General features: G+C 45.6%; 1 protein-coding gene across 1 annotated transcript in view; it reads right to left on the bottom strand.

Moving 5' to 3' along the window:
- Nucleotides 1-18,996, bottom strand: part of kif3a (kinesin family member 3A) — a 112,219-nt gene extending 93,223 nt beyond the window's left edge. Inside the window, exons 1-2 of the mRNA XM_072512631.1 lie at nt 18,824-18,996; nt 3,623-3,905 (exon numbers count right to left, since the gene is read on the bottom strand). Coding sequence (XP_072368732.1) covers nt 3,623-3,905; nt 18,824-18,868 — 328 coding nt within the window. The 5' untranslated portion in view covers nt 18,869-18,996. The remainder of the gene's footprint in view (nt 1-3,622; nt 3,906-18,823) is intronic.
- Between the last annotated feature and the right edge of the window lie 2,315 nt (nt 18,997-21,311).

The following is a 21,311-nucleotide window of genomic DNA, read 5'->3' as shown; positions in this document are numbered from 1 at the left end:
CTTCTAGCTTCAGGGTAACTATAGTACTGATCTTCACCAACACCTCACCCATGGGAGGCCCCTAATAATGCCATCCCAACCACAACCATCATTCCCTCTCCTCCCTACTGACCATCCGACACCCCCACCAATCTGCCACTTGCTTTACAAATCTACCTTCGCTCTGGATTGAAAGTGACTAGGCTGTGGACCTTACCCGATTTACTGCAGCCAGTACTGTAAAAAAAAAAATGGAGGATGGCTCCTTACGTCAGATTGTGCAGCACTCAAGGCATTGGCCCGAGTTGGAAGATTAGGCAAGAAAGAATTGCCTTGATTTCCAAATAGGAAACCAGGGAGAGTGACATTTCAACTTTGACTGCCTCTCCACGGAGGTTCAGGCCCACTGTTTCTGGTCGATTCAGAAGTTTCAATTGCACATTTGTAGCCATGCACAATTCACCCGATTAAAATAAATTATCCATGAAAATCAGAAAACATCCAAGTAAAGCCTTATTCTTCAGAAAGTATATAAGACCATAAGACATAGGAGCAGAATTAGGCCTCTCGGCCCATCGAGTCTGCTCCGCCATTCAATCATGGCTTATATTTTTCTCATCCCCATTCTCCTGCCATCTCCCCATAACCCCTGATCCCCTTATTAATCACGAACATATCTATCTCTGTCTTAAAGACACTCAATGATTTGGCCTCCACAGACTTCTGTGGCAAAGGGGCTGTTTAGCACAGGGCTAAATCGCTGGCTTTGAAAGCAGACCAAGGCAGGCCAGCAGCACGGTTTAATTCCCGTACCAGCCTCCCCGAACAGGCGCCGGAATGTGGCGACTAGGGGCTTTTCACAGTAACTTCATTTGAAACCTACTTGTGACAATAAGTGGTTTTCATTTTTTAATTTCATAGAGTTCCACAGATTCACCACCCTCCGGCTGAAGAAATTCCTCCTCATCTCTGTTTTAAAGGAAATTATGTCCGCTGCTTCTAGTTTTTCCTACAAGTGGAAACATCCTCTCCACGTCCACTCTATCCAGGCCTCACAGTATCCTGTAAGTTTCAATAAGATCCCCCCCCCTCATCCTTCAAAACTCCAACGAGTACAGACCCAGAGTGCTCAACCATTCCTCATACGACAAGCTCGTCATTCCGGGGATCATTCTTGTGAACTTCCTCTGGACCCTTCCCCAGTCCAGGAAGGGTCCTTATCCAGGAAGGGTCCTTAGATAGAGGGCCCTAACCTGCTCACAATACTCCAAATGGGGTCTGACCAGAGCCTTATATAGCCTCAGAAGTATATCCCTGGTCTTGTGTTCGTGCCCTTTCGACATGAATGCTAACATTGCATTTGCCTTCCCAACTGCCGACTGAACTTGCAGGTTAACCTTAAGAGAAACGTGAACAAGGGACTCCCAAGTCCCTTTGTGCTTCTGATTTCCTAAGTATTTCCCCATTTAGAAAATAATCTATGTCTCCATTCTTCCTTCCAAAGTGCATAACCTCACATTTTCCCACATTGTATTTCATCTGCCACTTCATTGCCCACTCTCCTAACCGCCCAAATCGTTAGCAGCCCCCCGCTTCCTCAATACTACCTGTTCCTCTACAGATCTTTGTATCATCTGCAAACTTAGCAAAAGTGCCTTCAGTTCCTTCTTCCAGATCATTAATGTATATTGTGAAAAGTTGTGGTCCCAGCACAGACCCCTGAAGCACACCACTAGTCACCAGCTGCCATTCTGAAAAAGACCCCTTTATCCCCACTCTCTGCCTTCTGTCAGTCAGTCAATTCTCTATCCATGCCAGGATCTTTCCCTTAACACCATGGGCTCTTAACTTATTTAACAGTCTCCCGTGCAGCACCTTGTTAAAGGCCTTCTGGGAATCTAAATAAATCACGTCCACTGGTTCTCCTTTGTCTAACTTCCTTGTTACCTCAAAGAACTCTAACACCTTTGTCAGACATGACCTCCCTTTGATGAAGCCATGCTGACTCAGTCCTATTTTATCATGCTCTTCCAAGTACTCTGCGATCTCATCTTTAATAATACTCTAAAATCTTACCAATGACTGAAGTCAGGCTAAACAGCCTATAATTTCCCGTCTTCTGCCTCCCTCTCTTCTTAAACAGTGTTACATTAGCCACTTTCCAGTCCTCTGGGACACTTCCTGCCTCCAGTGATTCCTGAAAGATCACCACCAATGCCTCCATGATCTCCTCAGCTTTCTCTTTTAGAACCCTGGGGTGTAGTCCATCCGGTCCAGCTGATTTATCCACCTTCAGACCTTTCACTTTCTCCAGAGCCTTCTCTTTAGCAATGGCCACGGCACTCACCTCTACCCCCTGATTCTCCTGGAGCTCTGGCATCCACTGATGTCTTCCACTGTGAAGAATGATGCAAAGTAACTACTCAGTTCCTCTGCCATTTCTTTGTTTCCCACTATTACTTCTCCAGCCTAATTTTCCAGTGGTCCAATGTCTATTTTTGCCTCTCTCTTACCTTTTATATATTTTTAAAAACTCTTCCTATCTTGTTTTGTATCACTAGCTAGCTTGCACTCATATTTCATCTCGTCTCCCCTTATTGCTTTTTTAGTTGCCCTCTGCTCGCTTTTAAAAGGTTTCACAATCCTCTGGCTTCCCACTAATCCTCACCACTTTGTATGCTTTTTCTTTTGCTTTTATGCTGTCCTGGACATGTCCAGGGCAGCACGGTAGCATTGTGGATAGCACAATTGCTTCACAGCTCCAGGGTCCCAGGTTCGATTCCGGCTTGGGTCACTGCCTGTGTGGAGTCTGCACATCCTCCCCATGTGTGAGTGGGTTTCCTCCGGGTGCTCCGGTTTCCTCCCACAGTCCAAAGATGTGCAGGTTAGGTGGATTGACCATGATAAATTGCCCTAAGTGTCCAAAATTGCTCTTAGGGTTGGGTGGGGCTACTGGGTTATGGGGATAGGGTGGAGGTGTGGACCTTGGGTAGGGTGCTCTTTCCAAGAGCTGGTGCAGACTCGATGGGCCGAATGGCCTCCTTCTGCAATATAAATTCTACGATTTCCCTCGTCAACCATGGATGCCTTGTCCTCCTCTTAGCATGTTTCCTCCTCTTTGGGATGAATTTCTGTTGCACCTCCCGAATAACTCCCAAAAATAAATATTATATATTTTTCCAGGCAGTCCGTCCTCCTTGGATTCAATTGGGGAAATTCCCTCCTCCACTAACTTAATGCAACAGCTCAGCTCTCGCAATACACTCATCAACCACCCTCCAATTAGAAACAATGATCCACCCCCACTCCACCCTACATTGGAAGCAATAAGCTGAGGGATGCACTTATTGTATGCTTATTTGGAATGCGCTGGATCCAAGCAGGTTTCCAATGGAGAGAATGAATAAAGGCATGTGATATTTGTACGATTTTCTTTGACTAACAGATTGGTGAGGAAAATAAATATTTTATATTGAGCTAGATTAATCAGTGAAATAATTTTCCTTGTATACATTAGTGGATTTGCACAAACTGGATATAGTGGTTTACATGACCTCCTAGTTTTGAAATCCGAACGCAAACAACGATGGGAACTTCATACTAAAATTAAATAATTGAAATCAGTTATAAGTCTAAGAGTTACCATTGTATCCTTCCAGAACCGAATCAACAATAGGTCTTGCAGTAAGATTGTACACATCTACTTGTTTGCTCTCTGGACTGAAGACCGTATCGAAAGTGAATGTTTTTGGTGGCTCATTGGCAGCATCTGTCTTGTAGACAGTGATTGTTCCTCGTATCTCATCCACATTCACCACTTGTCTGTGTCCCATATTTCTTTCCTTTTCATTCATTGGTCGGCAGCGTACCACAACCTTCACATTATCGCTGCCTTCGATACGGTCAATCTTCTCCGATTTATTGCTCTGTTGGTTTAGAAATAAGAATGGCTGATCACAAATAAAGTAGGAAATTATGGCAACGTTTCCCTTTCTGCTAAGTCAACTTCAGTGAAATAACTTTGAACGAAACCTTTTCTTCTCCATCCCTAAATTTTCTCTCCTGTTCTGAAGGCACTGGCTCACGCAGGTTAAAGTTGCATGGATAATTGCAGTGCACCCCAAGTGACCATTTAACACCATTAACGGGTTATTCATTGTTGAAGGTATCATGACTGAATCCTACCTTTTCCTCAACTGACTTGACATTCATCAGAGACTCTAGTGAGTGAAACCAGCCAGGAGTACAGAAGCCAATTGTAGTTTTCCCGTTAAAATGAATGATTTAGTGCTACACCAGACTGAAATCAAATCTTTTTATATAAAATACATCGTCATGTGTAAGGCATTCTGGTCCGCGGGAGCTTTCCCGAGACCCCTGGAGCTGGATGGGGCTCATCGAGTCTTCGCAAGGAGACCCAAAGCCAACGAACCGCCAAGGGCTTTAGTGGTGAGGTTCCACCGCTTTATGGACAGAGAGTGTGTCCTGAGATGGACCAAAAAAGAGCGGAGCAGCAGGTGGGAGAATACGGAGATCCGAATTTACCAGGACTGGAGTGCGGAGGTGGCCAAGAAGAGGGCTGGTTTTAACCGGGCTAAGGCGGTGCTCCATCGGAAGGGGGTGAAGTTCGGGATGCTGCAGCCAGCGCGATTGCGGGTCACGTTCCAAGATCGGCCTGATGAGGCATGGAACTTTATCCAGACTGAAAAGTTGGACTCAAACTGAGGGTTTGTCGTGGGGGGATGTTTACTGTGTTTACTGCATTTGAGGAATGTTCTTTTTGTTTTGGTGCTGGGTGGGGATGGGTGAATGGATTTGATGTGGAGGCTGTGGGAGAGTGCGGGCGTCGGTGTTGGAGGGGCAGGGTGGAGGGGCGACGATTCCTGGATCAGCTGAGGTTCCTGAGGGTGGAGGAGGAGGTTGTTGCTGGTTTGGGGGCGCCGATTGGGCTGGAGGAGCTGGTTAAAGGATTGGGGAACATGCAGGCGGGGAAGGCCCCGGGGCCGAATGGGTTCCCGGTCGAATTTTACAGGAAATACGTGGACCTGCTGGGCCCGTTGCTAGTGAGGACTTTTAACAAGGCGAGGAAGGGGGGGCACCTTACTCCCGACAATGTCCAGGGCGCCGATTTCTTTGATCTTGAAGCGGGACAAGGATCCATTGCAATGTGGGTCGTATCGACTGATCTCGCTCCTCAATGTTGACGCTAAGTTGCTGGTGAAGGTGCTGGCTACGAGAATTGAGGACTGTGTCCCGGGGGGGATTCATGAGGACCAGACGGGATTTGTGAAGGGTAGGCAGCAAAATACAAATGTGCGGAGGCTCCTCAATGTGATTATGATGCCCTCGGTGGAGGGGGAAGCGGAGATAGTGGCAGCTATGGACGCGGAGAAGGCCTTTGATCGGGTGGAGTGGGAGTATCTTTGGGAAGTGTTGTGGAGGTTTGGGTTCAGGGAGGGGTTCATCAGTTGGGTCAGGCTGCTATATAGAGGCCCGGTGGCGAGTGTGGCTACGAACCGACGGAGGTCGGAGTACTTTAGGCTGTACCGGGGGATGAGGCAAGGGTGCCCCTTATCCCCCTTGTTGCTTGCACTGGCAATTGAGCCGCTGGATCCTTAGGGAGTTTGGGGACTTTTCGGGGTATAAACTCAATGTAGGGAAGAGTGAGCTCTTTGTGGTGCATTCAGGTGACCAGGGAAGAGGGATAAACGAGCTACCGCTGAAGAGGGCGGAAAGGACCTTTCGGTATCTAGGGATCCAAGCAGCTAGGAGTTGGGGGGCCCTGCACAAGCTCAATTTGACATGGTTGGTGGAGCAGATGAAGGAGGTTTTTAAAAGATGGGATATGCTGCCACTCTCACTAGCGGGTGTGGTGCAGTCGGTCAAAATGACGGTCCTCCCAAGGTTTCTCTTTGTGTTCCAGTGCCTTCCCATTTTGATCCCCAAGGTCTTTTTCAAACGGGTAAGCAGGAGCATCATGGGATTTGTGTGGGCGAATAAGATCCCGAGGGTGATGAGAGTGTTTCTGGAGTGTAGCAGGGACAGGGGGCTGGCGCTGCCGAATTTGTGGCTATTATTGGGCAGCCAATGTGGCGATGATCCGTAAGTGGGTAATGGAGGGAGAGGGGGCGGCGTGGAAGAGGCTAGAGATGGCGTCCTGTGTGGGCACGAGCCTGAGGGCGCTGGTGACGGCACCGCTGCCGCTCTCGCCAACAAGGTACACCACGAGTCCGGTGGTGGCGGCGACGCTGAAGATCTGGGGGCAGTGGAGGTGACACAGGGGCGAGGTGGGAGCCTCGGTTTGGTCCCCAATTCGGGAGAACCATCGGTTCGTCCCAGGAAGGATGGATGGGGGGGTTTCGGAGCTGGCATCGGGCAGGGATTAGAAGAATTGGGGACCTGTTCATCGATGAGAGAGAGGAGGGAGGGGGGGGTTATTTTGGGGTGGCGTTTGGGTGAAGGTGGGGAGTTTTCCCTATTTGTTTCTTTCTTCTTGTTTGGGGGGGGGGGGTTGAAAAGTTGGAATAAATATATATATATATATATATATTTTTTTTTTTAAAAGGCATTCTGGTCAGGCAAATGAATGGAAGATCGAATGTTAGTTCATTATGGACACTTTCAGGTCAGTGTTGCACACTTAATAATTCTGAAATCTATAACTTGCTTGCACTTTTCCTCACTGGTATCTGGACAGATCTGGATACAAAGGCAAATATAGATATATAAATCATGTTCAAACTTTCCACAATCATCACCTCCCAAAACATCTGCATCACAATGGAGTGGTAAATATAAATGAAACTTTATACCCAAAGGGATTTTGCCACAATTCTAGCTGCTGTCTGGAGACAAAATCAGATCAAAGGCAGCCTCATAGGAGGCACTTGGGATTAGGCTTACATTGAACTACTGACACAGTATTCTCATGCCTAGAGGGCTATGCTTCGTATAAATAAATCTATACTAATATATATTAATCTAAAATGAGTGCAGTCTCTTTGATGAGAACACAAACTAAGGCCAAATTTATCTATTTTGATTAGATCTGACAACCAATGACTCGGGTCTAAATTCTGCAGTCCTGCCACATCTGGTTGTAAATGGCGGTGGGCTATTTAACAAACTGGAGGCAGGAGGCTCCACAAATATCCCCATCCTCAATGATAGGGGGGTCCAGTACATCCAGTGCAAAAGACAAGGCTGAAACATTTGCAATAATCTTCAGCCAGAAGTGCCAAGTGGACTCCAGAGATCCTCAGCATCAGCCAATCTGATTCAATCCATGTGATAAAGAAACGGCTGAAGACACTGGATACTGAAAAGGCTATGGGTCCTGACACAGTCCAAAGACGTGCAGGTTAGGTGGATTGGCCAAGATACATTGCCCTTAGCAGTTAGGAGGGGTTATTGGGTTATGGGGATAGGGTGGAATTGAGGGCTCGATGGGCCAAATGGCCTCCTTCTGCACTGTATGTTCTGTGTTCTATGTTCAGTGGCAGGATCAGTCAGAGTCAGCATGGATTTATGAAGGGAAAATTACACTTGACAAATCAGTTGGAATTCTTTGACAAGGAGGAGCCAGTCGATGTGGTATATTTGGACTTTCAGAAGGCGTTTGACAAAGTCCCGCATAAAAGATTATTGTGCAAAATTAAAGCGAATGGGATTGGGGGAAATGTATTGAGGTGGATGGAAAACTGGTTGGCAGAGAGGAAACAAAGAGTAGGGATTAATGGGTCCTTTTCAAATTGGCAGGCAGTAATCAGTGGGGTACCACAGGGATCGGTGCTGGGTCCCCAGCTATTCACAATATATATTAATGATTTGGATGAGGGAACAAAATGTAACATCTCAAAGTTTGCAGATGATACCAAATTAGGTGGGAGAGTGAATTGTGACGAGGATGCAGGGATCCTACAGCAAGATCTGGACAGGTTGCACTAGTGGGCGAACCAATGGCAGATGCAGTATAATTTGGATAAGTGTGAGGTTATTCATTTTGGAAGCAAAAACAGGAAGGCAGATTACTACCTGAATGGTTGCAAATTGGGAGAAGGGAGTGTGCAGCGGGACCTGGGTGTCCTTGTGCACCATTCGCTGAAGGTAAGCATGCAGGTCCAGCAGGCGGTAAAGAAGGCTCATGGTATGTTGGCCTTCACTGCAAGAGGTTTCGAGTATAGAAGCAGGGATGTGTTGCTGTAATTGTACAGTGCCTTGGTGAGGCCACACCTAGAATAGTGTGTGCAGTTTTGGTCTCCTTCTCAGAGAAAGGATGTTCTTGCTCTCGAGGTAGAGCAGCAAAGGTTTACCAGACTGATTCCAGGGATGGTGGGACTGTCATACCAAGAGAGATTGACTAGGTTGGGATTGTTCTCGCTGGAGTTCAGAAGAATGAGGGCGGATCTCCTAGAGACTTATAAAATTCTAACAGGACTAAACAGGGTAGATGCAGGGATGATGTTACCAATGCTAGGTGTGTCCAGAACCAGGGGTCACAGCCTGAGGATTCAGGGTAAACCATTTCAGACAGACATAAGGAGACACGTTTTCACACAGAGTGGTGAGCCTGTGGAATTCATTACCACAGGAAGTAGTTGATGCTAAAACTTTGAATATATTCAAGAGGCGGCTGGATATAGCACTTGGGGAGAATGGAATCAAAGGCTATGGGAAGAAAGCAGGATTAGGCTATTGAGTTGGATGATCAGCCATGATCGTGATGAATGGCGGAGCAGGCTCAAAGGGCCAAAAGGCCTCCTCCTGCTCCTATCTTCTATGTATCTTTGTAAATATGTGATGGAAGAGGTCATCAACAGTACTATCAAGCAGCACTTCTCAAGCAGCCTGTGCATTGATGCTCAGTGTGGGTTCCACCAGGACCATAAAACCATAGAAATACTATAGTGCAGAAGGAGGCCATTCAGCCTATTGAGTCTGTACGGACCCTCTGAAAGAGCACCTTACCCATGCCCACTCCATCCACAACCTGCACATCTTTGGACACCAAGGGGCAATTTTAGCATGGCCAATCCACCTAATCGGCACATCTTTGGACTGTGTGAAGAAACCAGAGGACCCGGAGGAAACCCACAGTCACCCAAGGTCGAAACGAACCCGGGTCCCTGGCGTTGAGGCAGCAGTGCTAACCACTGTGGCACCACTCAGCTCCTGACCTCACAAATGGCTTAGTGCAAAAATGGACAAAAGAGCTTAACCAGAGGTGAGGTGACAGTAACTACCATTGCCATCAAAGTTGCATTTAACCAAGTTTGGTATCAAGGAACCAGAGCAAACCTGGGGTCAATGGGAATCTCGCAAAAACTCCCCACTGGTTGAAGTCATACCTAACACGAAGGTAGATGGTTGTGGTTGTTGGAGATCAATCACCTTAGTACGAAGACTTCATTTCAAGAGCCCCTTAGGGTAGTGTTCTGGCCCAATTATCTTCAGCTGCTTCACCAATGATCTTCCCTCCAAGGTTCTCCATGGATAAAGTCAGAACTGGAGATGTTTTCTGATGATAGCACAATGTTCGGCATCATTTGCGAATCCTCAGATACTGGAGCAGTCCGAGACAATATACAGTAAGGCCCAGACGATATTCAAGCTTGGGCTGATAATTGGCAAGTAACACTCACGCTACATAAATGCCAATGACCATCTTCAACATGAGAATCCAACCATCTCCCCATAACATTCAATGGCATCGCCATTGCTGTATCCCCTACAATTAATGCCTTGGGGGTTACCATTAACCAGAAACAAACTGGAACAACCATATAAATACTGCGACTTCAACAGCAGGTCAGAGGATGGGAACTCTGTGGTGAGCAACTTACCTTCTGATTCCCATGATCTAGAAGGCACAAGTCAGGAGCATGATGGAAAACTTGCCACTTGCCTGGGTGAGTGCATCTCCATCAACAGCAGCCCGCTTGATTAGCACCCCATCCACCATGTCCAACTCCACTCCCTCTCCCACCAACACACAGTAGGAGCAGTGTACATGATGCACCTCATGTCCTTCAACAACATTTCCAAACCTGGAACCTCTATCACCTAAAAGGTCAAGGACAGCAGATGCATGGGAATACCACCACTGCCAAGTTTCCCTCCGAGTTAGGCACCATCCTGATTTGAACTATATCGCTGTCCCTTCAGTGTCGCTGGGTCAAAATTCTGGAACTCCCTCCCAAGCAGCACTGTGTGCACCTGCGTCACATAGACTGCAGGGGTCCAAGGTGGCAACTCACCATCACCTTCGCAAGGGTAATTAGGAATGGACAATAAAAATGCTGGCCTAGCCAGTTTCACTTATGTCCTGTGAAAGATTAAAACAAAATTTAGATAGATATAAAACATCCCAAAGAAGAATAGATGAATTTGCCCAACATCCTGGCGAAATATATTCCCCAATCAACACCTCAAAAAAACCAGGATATTTATCTCATTACTATTAACTGATGGACAAATCAGCTGCTGCCAATTGATTATCATGTTAGTTGCAGCTCAGTTGATAGCAGTCTTGCCTCGGAGCCTGATATTTGTGGGTTCAAGTCACACTCCAAGAACACAAAATTCAAGGTCAACATTCCAGTGCAGTACGAAGGGATTGCTGGACTATCAAATGGACTACCTTTTCGATAAGATGTTTTACCGAGTTGCCATCTGCCCTTTCAGATGAATGCAAAAGATCCCACAGCACTATTTTGAAAATCAGCATGGAAGCTAACCCCAGTGTCCTGGCCAACATGTATCCCTCAATCATAGAATGGTTCCAGTGCAGAAGGAGACCCTTCAGCACATTGTGTTTGTGTATCAGTGTCAGCCCTCAAAGCCCTGCCAATTTTCTAGCTTCAGAGAATTACCAAATTCCCTTTCAAAAGCCATAATTGAATCTGCCTCTATCACACCTCAGGCAGTGCATTCCAGGTCCTACCCACTTGTTCAGTAAAAAAGCTTTTCCTTGTGTCATCTTTTGTTCTTTTTCCATGCACCTATCAACATCACAAAAACACATTATTCCATCATTATCACTCTGCAACTTTTGGAAGCTTGCTGCATGCAAATTGGTTGTTGTATTTCCTACATCACAACAGTCACTGTATCTCAAAAGTATTTACTGGCTGCAAATTCTGAGGTCATAGTCAGCACAAAACAAATGCAAGCAGATTTATTTGTACATTAAACAAAACAAGAACACCTCAAAATTAAATTTACGGCTGTAAAGCACTTTGGACACTCAGTGAATTTGAAAGGCACCATGCCAATGCACAACAATAGGAAAGATCTTACAGCAGATATATAGCAAGCTTACAACAAAGAGGCTCTTTGAAATTGTTAAGGATGAGACAAACACTCAAACTTGAATATACTATTTATAGCCAAAGAGCATAAGAAATAGGAGCCTCCTCCACCATTCAGTATGATCATGGCTGATCTTCTGCCATAACTCCACTTTCCCAACTGCTCCCCATATCTTAATTTGCCCCGAGCTCAAATATCTGTCCATCAGGCTCTTTAATATACTCAATAATGAAGTATTCACAACCAAAAATTATGACTCAACCTGCAAAGGACTTTGTAAACTAAGTTTATCATCTATTGGATTCACATGCGACTTTGTTTAGAATCAAATCAGATATAACTGCAGTTATACCACAGGGTGTGCACTGATGCCAAGTTGAAATTGTTTTACATGGACATTAATCCTGCATTGTAAACACTCTTTAATAAGGGTTGAAATTGCTGTTTTTGCTAATATGAATAAAAGAATTGCTAATGTGAACAGAGAACAATAAAATTCCATTATGTATTTACATCAATGCTTCACTAAATTTAGTAAAAAGTAGGAATTCTAGGTTTTAACTTAATCAATAGCTGGCTTTGGTTTTCACTGTCAGTACTCACTTTCACTGTCAATAAACAACAACACTTGGACAACATTAAGGTTTGGGCTGTTAAGTGGCAAGTACCTTCCATGCCACACAAAGACTCTCCCATTATCAACATCCTAGAGTTTACCACTGAACAGAAAGTGAACTGGACCAGCCAAAGAAATACTGTAGCTATAAGAGCAGGTCAGAGACTGGGAATTCTGTGAGTAACTCACCTCCTGATTCCCCAAAGCCTGGCCACCATCTACAAAACATACATACTGAATCTGGAGTGTGATGGATGGATGAGTGCAGTTCCAACAAATCGAAAAACTGAACACCATCCAGAACATTGCAATCTGTTTGACCTGCACCCCATCCACCACTTTAAACATACAATCTCTCTGCCACCAAAACAGTGGCAGCAGCGTGTACCATCTGCAGGATGCACTGCAGCAACTCACCAAGGTTTTCAGCAACACCTTCTAAACCTACAATCTCTGCCATCTAGGAGGGCAAGGGCAGAAGATGCATGGGAAAACCACCATCTGCAACTATAGAGCTGTTCCTTCACTGTCACTGGGTCAAAACCTGGAACTTCCTTCCTCACAGCCTGTGATATACCTACATCACATGGACTGCAGCAGTTCAGGTACATGGTCTCAAGGGCAATTAGGGATGGGCAATAATTGGTCTGAGAGTATAGAGGAGACAGGCTCAACTGAATTCAATGGACAACTGGACCATTATCTGAAAAGAAACAAAGAATGTGCAGGGTTATGGAGAGAAGATGGAGGAATGGCACCAGAAGAGTTGCAGAGCTGGTGAAAACACGATAGTCAATTGGCCTCCTTCTGTAATAAATGCTTGCTTAGCCACTGACACCCCTATCCCATGAAAGAATACTTTTATTTTTTTTAAATCAGTGAAGAATATGGATGTTTTATCAAGAGTAAAGAGCAGTAAACAGTAGATGCCTGGGCTCACATCCAAGTATTTTAAGGACCAGCTGACAGAGCTTAGTTTATTTTCTATGGTGCAGATAAAGGTTAAGAAGGAATATGATACAGGCTTTAAAAATAATTAAATAAACTGGAAAATGCTATTTTAGTATTGGGATAAAGATTAACACAAGACGACCTGTTCTAATGGTTAGCTACTTACAGTTAGTGTAGTTGAAGTGGAATAAAACTTGTTTGCATACTGAATTGTTGAAATGAATTGAATGAACAGTCATTAAGTATTCTGTAGGTTCAAGCATAATCCAGTTTTCAGTGCATGACAATATGGAGGAATTGGAACACAGCAGACAAAATTCTCTGCCACACGTCGCCACAAATGTGAATCGCGCGGTTGGGCAGAGAATCAGGCATCCGGCCAAAATTGAAGTCCGCATCCACTGCCAAGTTAGGCACCATGCTCTGGTCCTCGCTGGTGGTGATAATGAGGTTTGCACCCTGCGGCAGCATGCAAAACCAGCATTTGCTTGCATTTAAATGTGATTAGAGGATTGAACATGGTATGCTCTACACTTCCACAATGTACCTCTCCTCTTAAATGGACGTCTTGCTGGTGTGAATTACTACAAGTATTTACAAACATGGGCTGGGTTCCATGGCAGTGGGGGCTGAGCGGGAGGCTCGGTGGGGGGGGGGGGGGGGGGGGGGGGGGGGGGGGTGATTTGGTGCCATGTCTATGGACTTGGGGTGTCCTCCTCGGGTTCGGGATGGCCTGGCTCACTCTGCCATTGCTGTAGCCTGTCTTTACAAGGCACCCCATTGGTGCTACTTACAGACTTCTGGCTACTCACACTACGGAGTGCTGCCTGTGTCCTTTAAATGCTCAGCAGACCATTGGTCATCTGGGAGCCCATCCAGGCTGCCCCCCTGCACATCCCATACCCCATCTGTGTCGGGAGGTCTTCTTGGAGCCATCTCGGTGGCTGCATGAATGGAGTGTGTGGTAAGTGGAGCACTTACAAATAGCTCCAGCTGCCATGCTCTTTGATTCTAACTCCGGCCCCAGTGATTAGAATGCCGCTGGGACGAAAATTGCTCAGAATTCACGCCAACAGAGTTCTGGTCCATGAGCATGCCCAGAATTGCTCCAGAAATAGCACCCCCAACCGGAACGCAAACTGCATGCAATTCAGTCCCTGCGTCAACACTTAGTCTCCCAAACTGAGAATTTTGCCCAGTATAAGAGACGAGTCAGAAAGGTGATAAGGGTTTAATTTACCTGATAGAATTGTGATCATTCTATGTATTGGGAGTGGGAACAATATAGTAGAGATATACATTTTTAATCCAGATTAAATGGAACCAGCTAAATTGTACTGCTTACATTCATAATAGCCTAACAAGTCAGGTACACTGAAGTACTTGGATCATTCAAAGGAGTAGGGCCCCTTTTAAGTTGAAAACCTAATCAAGTATTTCATAAAACGATAGTGACAGGCACTCAGTAAAATTAATTTATTATGCTAGTACTTCGGAAGCATTTCTCGGAGGGAAACTCCATTCTGTAGAAATGGTAGCCATATTAGAGCACAGCCCAGTTACTGCCATTTCCAATTCAGTAACCTTTGAGACATTTGGGAAATACAGAAAAATCTACCCTGATGAATGTCAATCAATGCACTGCTACCTACTTACTAGCCAACATTTATAGGGTTAGGCCAGATCGAGTAATTAATGCAATATTGGGAATCAAGTCATTTTCCAGATCTAGTTAATAAGTATGGCAATCCTGTCCTATATATTCTAGTACCTGCCCAATTTCTTAGTTTTGCACTAGGCTTTGACTGTACTTCACTAGTGCTGAACCTTTACTAGTTTGTTTAAATTCTTTCATGGGACATGGTCATCGCTGGCTGGGCCAGCATTTATTGGCCATCCCTAGTTTCCCTTGAGGGGGCATTTAAGAGTCAACAACATGTCTGTGGATCTGGAGTCACATGTAGGCCAGACCAGGCAAGGATGGTGGATTTCCTTCCCTTTAGGGCCAGATGGATTTTTACAACTATTAGTGATAGCTTCACGGTCACTATGACTGAGGCTAGCCTTATATTCTAGATGTTTTAATAGAATTTAAATTCCACCAGCTGCCAACGTGGGATTTGAACCCGTCTCCCCACAATATTATCCTGGGCCGATATTAAGCCATCATCTTCCCCTATTTATTTACAGTACGAAGTCTTACAACACCAGGTTAAAGTCCAACAGGTTTGTTTCGATGTCACTAGCTTTCGGAGCGCTGCTCCTTCCTCAGGTGAATGAAGAGGTCTGTTCCAGAAACACATATATAGACAAATTCAAAGATGCCAAACAATGCTAGGAATGCGAGCATTAGCAGGTGATACAGATTTAATCACCTGCTAATGCTCGCATTCCTAGCATTGTTTGGCATCTTTGAATTTGTCTATATATGTGTTTCTGGAACAGACCTCTTCATTCACCTGAGGAAGGAGCAGCGCTCCGAAAGCTAGTGACATCGAAACAAACCTGTTGGACTTTAACCTGGTGTTGTAAGACTTGGTACTGTGCTCACCCCAGTCCAACGCCGGCATCTCCACATCATGCCTATTTATTTAGGTAGGGTTTTTCAGGAGGCTACACGAGAGGATTTTATTAACAATGGAGATGAGTTGAGTGATGCAATTGTAGAATTAACTAGTTCTGGAAATTTATCCTGGGTCAAACAGAACACAAACATTGCATATCATAAAGCTTGGAGCAAGGGTAGAGGGGATTTTGGTGACAGCCAAATAGTTGGCTTCCATTTTGCCAATGTATGGTTAAATGGTTCTAGTTCGCACACTAGTTCTGTAAAGAGATAGAAGTAAACCAAGCAACGATACCCCACAGAGGTTGAAATGAATAGTATGCTGGTCTGCGTTGAACATCACTAAAAGACTGAGGAAGCTGTGTCAGTGGTGGCTGTGGCCAGGATGGCCAGTTAACTGTCTTGCCAGTGTGTAGCAAGTACCGAATGGCTTCATGGTCACAGAGAGCCAGCATGGACTATGACATGATGGGCTGAATGGCCTCATTCGGTGCGGTAACCAATCCACGTTTTTATGTCCAGTATTTTGCGGCTTAGTGCACTTACAATGGTGAAGCATCAGAAGGACCTGTGTTCATTCCTTTCCCCACCTGCAGCAGCCTCAAACTGACTGGGAGAAAAAAATTTAATTTGGTTTTAATTTTTTCTCTGCACCATCCCCCTCTTTCTAAGTCGTCCCATCATTACTCATTTACTTGCATGTGGACCTTTTCCATCCCAAAGTATAATTGATCGCCATACATGATGTCATGTCTGCATACAATGACATATGCATACATGATTAATCATCATCATGTGTTGCAGTGTTGTCTGGATTAGTGGGGTCCGGTATTAGTGGCCTCCACAGTGGCCACCCTGGCTTTGACCAAGGCACTCAGTGCTATGGGCACAGCAGAAAACACCTAAAGGAATTTTAAGAAATAGGAGTAAGGAAAGAGAGGCTATTGTATTCAGTGATCTTAAAAGACAAAAGGGCAATAGGTATGGAAAATAGTTAAAGAGGACGGAGGAAGAAGGGAAACAAAAAGTATGGGTTATTGTAGACAAATTGATAGAAATTGCTCATTGGATCATGTGACTATCAGGATAATAAATGGCAAACTAGGTGTGCCGTAGTCTTTTCTCATCTACCAAGTTAGTATCAAGCGAGCCAATAGTTAACAATGGTGCAAGGAAACGTGATAATGTGGTCAGAGGTGGAGTGGGAAGGACTTGACGCATAGTGAGGACTGGATAAATGGACGGGGTGAAAAGCTATATAAATACGATGTCAGATGCAGAAGGAAAGGTCTGAGGAACCGATGGATACTTTCAATCGTGTAAACAAATAAAAAGTCCCTTATGCCTTGCACTTGCTGTTGGAAGTCCAAATGGTGAGGAAAGAAGTCGGTCAAAAGATGGTTCTTTGTTGAGAAAGACATTTTGAATTATCTTTACCTTGCAGGAATTAGTATAAGAAAAAGATAGTAATCTCAGATTTACAAGGGAGAGAAATTGCACGAGTGGCGAAAAAACACTCCTGAAATCTAGGATTAATGCTTTTCTTGTAAATTTTAAACAAATTGAATTTTTTTCACATTGTTTCAAGTATGCAAGAGTGCCAACTAAAAAAAAAAACACAGTATGGATTAACTAACAAACCTAACACAACAATAAGAACTTCTGATCCTTGTTGCAAATTAAAAGCCATTATTCAAAAGCTCCATGCAAAATTACACTAAATTATGATGTATTGTGACAAGCAAACTAGCAGGCTAGCACGGTTCCAGATAATTTTAATTACTCTTTTCTGCACCCTTTACACTGCATGTGCAATTACCAAAGCATGATTACCAAAACCGTAGTCAACAGTTCAGGTATAGTCTTGGACCAGTATATTACAAAGCCTCAGAACAACTCGTGTACATATGGAATGTTTTTACAGTTTAAATACCAAGGCGGTTCACAGGAGTGTTACCAAATAAAATGGTATTGAGCAACATAAGGAAATATTAAGACAGATCGGCTAGGTTTAAAGGAACACACTTCAGAGATGAGGACCTTGGCTACTGAAGATATGGAGGGAATTGAAAACAAAGATGAGAAATTGAAAATCGGGACATTGTTAAAATGGGTCATGAGCTCAGGAGTGACGAGTGAAAGGAACTGGATTTTTATATGACTTCAACTTTACAGAAGGCAGAAGATAGAAGGCTAGCAGGATTGGATTAGAAGAATCAAATTTAGAGACAAAGACCTAAAATAGCTTATTCCATGATCCAGTTTCCTTTTTAGTTTCTCCATGCTGTCAACAAATTGGAGTAATTGTAGACCTTTCTCTCAGGGGTAAAATCTCCTTGCACCAATTCCACCCATTACCATTTGTTCTTCATAGAGTACGTACATTTATCAGTAGTAATTTACTACTTGTCAACCCAATTGGATTGGTTATGCACCTATCCCTACCCTTCATAAATCCTCCATCCTAGCTAGTCCTGCTAGCTTAGTAACGAAAATTGAACAGAAATGTTAAAATACGAATGCTGGTGACCAAAGCACCACTCGCATTAATTGCATACAGGGATTGGGGGGAGACTCTCCCCCCCCCCCCCCCAAACTTGTTTTCTGTCATTATGTGCAAAAGCATCCATCAAGATGTGCTTGCATACATCAATCTTAGAATGGTACACCTTCACGTGGGCAAACAGACATCCCTATATAAAAGCAAATTACTGCGGATGCTGGAATCTGAAACAGACATCCCTGCTCCGACAAGGAGATCAATTCTCCTCATCCATCAAGCTGCAGGTGCAGTTCACGGGCGCGTCATCCGCTTTTCAGGCCCATCCCGACATTGTTGACAGCTTTGGGCTTGGCTCGCAGCCTCTCCTTCCCTCTGCGTCTCAGAGTGACGGGGGCTACATACAGGCCGAGATCCGCAACATCCCGACTGAACAACCAACGCAGCAATACCCCCGGGATATAGGCAGGATTGCTCCCACCGATCGCCCAACGCTGCCCCCCCCCAAAGATAAATGAATGGGGGGGGGGGGGGGGGGGAGGTTGGAGAAATTCACGGCTGCCATTCATTCCCCGCAGCCCCCCCCCCAAAGGGTGGGGATCTGGCTTAATACGAGAGTGGGGGGGGGGCATTTCTCCAGGCACGGCAGTCTGACTGATACCCGGCCGGGTTGTCCCCCACCCCCCATTGTCCAGCTTTGCTCCAGACCGAGGCCTAACTCCGCATTGGGACTGCGGAGCCGCAGACCTTCTCTCCCCACCCGCCCTCCTCCTCCCGGGGGAGGGGGGCGAGTGGATTCCCAGACCAGACCCGAACTCGGCCGTTTACTAAAAGGCTGGCGAAGCCGCTTCCCCATCTCCCCGTGCCGTCTGTAGCCGACGGCCGCGCTCCGTTCACTGACCGGCATCTTGAAGACGCTTCCCGAAGCCGCGGGTCTCGAGCGCATTCAGATTTGATTCCGGCCGTGAGCCGCCCCCGCCGCCGGCTCCCCGGGCAAAACAAAACCGGCTCGAGCCCAACCGTCAGCGCTTCCAACTGGGCTCGATGCGGGCTCGCTGTCCACTCCGGCCGGCCCCGCCCTCTCTCCCACCCCGAGCCTGATGGACAGCCACACTGGCCAATCGATCCGCGGAGCTCTGTCACGCCGCCGCCAATCGGAACGACAGAGAGCGGCAACGCGGCAACTGGGCGCGTCAGGTTACCATGGCCACCGCTGACAGGCACAAAGGAGAGACCCAGAGAAACAACAATGGGCCCAGAAGAGAAAAGGGCCGCAAGCGGCGGAGTGTGTGGCAGCGGTTGGGGGGTAAATAAAAAAATTACATACGAATAGTGTCCTTTTTTATTATATAAATTATAAAGGGGAATGAAACCCTTTCCATTTCGGGCACCAGCTTCCAGCCGATTTTCCACAACCTGCGGTATGAGAATCTGAGTGAGATTTGCAAACATGGCTTTGTGCCAGAGAGAGTGAAACTGCTGCAACTCACTTCACCGAAGACCAAACACCGCCAGTCGGCCGGAGGCAGAGATTCACTTTCCTTCAGACTCAGGCAGATTTGAATACTAGCTAAAAGGCAAGCGCCTAACCCCCTGCACCAAGCTGTCTGTCCTCTTCAAATAGAGGCATGTTGACTGTCGGACTTGTCAAATCTCGCACCATTTTAGTTGCGATGGATGGGATGGGGTGGGTGGGGGGGTCAGGTTGGTGTGGGGGTCGTGTGCTGGCCCCCTGGGGTGGGGCGGATCGTGTTTGTGCGAGGTGGTCCAAGCCAGGCTGGGTCTGGGTGCTTAAATAGTTACTCTGGAGTTAAGTTTTCAGAGTAACTATCACGGTAAAGCTGGCAGAACCATCTGAAGTTAGCGATTTAAATCGCTTCTGTTCCCAGCGGATGGTTCCCAGCCGAGCACAATTGTCCAGGAGCCTTTAGCACTTCTGGATAATTGTCAGGGAACTTCCTAGAGAGATACCCAGCGCATCACGGGGGGTACCCCCTGAGTGTGACACTGGGGAACCTGGAATATATCAACCTATTTTTCCAATCCAACTAGCAGGAGGCACTGCTAGACCTGGTTCTTGGGAATGAGGAGAACATTTAAGGGTCAGTGATCATTGTATCTTAAGATTAGGTTGTCAATGAAAAAGGACAGAGAACAATCCAGAGTGAGAATAATTAACTCAGGGAATGCGGACTTCAATGGGGTAAGAATGGATACGGGTCCGACAAATTAGAATCAAAGGTTGGCAGGAAAAGAAGTTTCTGAACACTGGGCTAACCTCAAAAGAAAAAATAGCTCAGGCACTGTCCAGGTATATTCCTATGAGAGGGAAAGGTGGAGCAAATCCAGAGTTCCCTGGATGACAAAATAGATAATAATAATAATCGCTTATTGTCACGAGTAGGCTTCAATGAAGTTACTGTGAAAAGCCCCTAGTCGCCACATTCCAGCGCCTGTTCAGGAAGGCTGGAACAGGAATATGAACCCGCGCTGCTGGTCTTGTTCTGCATTACAAGCTAGCTGCCTTACCACTGTGCTAAACCAGCCCTAGGGATCAAGATGAGGAAGAAAAGGTGTGTTTATGTCAGATGGTCATTAAAACGAGAACCAGGCTGAATATGGAGGGGAAGTGTCAAAGCAAATAAGAGAAGCAAAGAGGAAAAGAGACTGGCAATTAACATAAAACACAATCCCCAAAGCCTTATAGACATATAAAGAGTGGCAAAGATAATAGGAGGACTGTGACCAATTAGGGGATTTACACGTGGTGGCAGGGTTGCATAGCTGAGACATTAAATGAATACCTCAACATCTATCACTTGGACAATTTAAGGAAAGCCAGATCGGATTTGTCCATGAAAAATTGTGTTTAACTTGCTGGAGGTTTTTGAAGAGGAACAGAGAGAATTGTTGAGGCTAATTGTGAATTGTGATAATATAGAACTTCAAAAGAACATAGACCAATTACTGGAATGAGTGGACAGTTGTCAGATGAAGTTCATTGCAGAGATATGTTAAGTAATTCATTTTGGTATGACAAACATAGAGAAACAATATAAAATAAAGGGCACAACTCTAAAGGGTATGCAGGAACAGAGGAACCTGGGAGTATATGTGCATGTACAAGTCAAAACTGAAGTCAATGGGAATCGGGGGGATGGGTGGGTGGGGGGGGGGGACTCGCCACTGATTGGAGTCATACCGAGCACAACGGTAGATGTTTGTGCTTGTTGGTGGTCAATCATCTCAGTCCCAGGACATAATTGTAGGAGCTGCTCAGGGTTGTGTCCTAGGTTCACCCAGCTGCTACATCAATCACCATTCTCCCATCATAAGGACATATTAGGGATGTTCACTGATGATCGAACAATGTTCAGCACCATTTCCAA

Source organism: Scyliorhinus torazame, chromosome 7 (assembly GCF_047496885.1).
Source record: "Scyliorhinus torazame isolate Kashiwa2021f chromosome 7, sScyTor2.1, whole genome shotgun sequence".
NCBI classification, from domain to species: Eukaryota; Metazoa; Chordata; class Chondrichthyes; order Carcharhiniformes; family Scyliorhinidae; genus Scyliorhinus; species Scyliorhinus torazame.
This window is presented reverse-complemented; position numbering and strand designations above follow the sequence as displayed.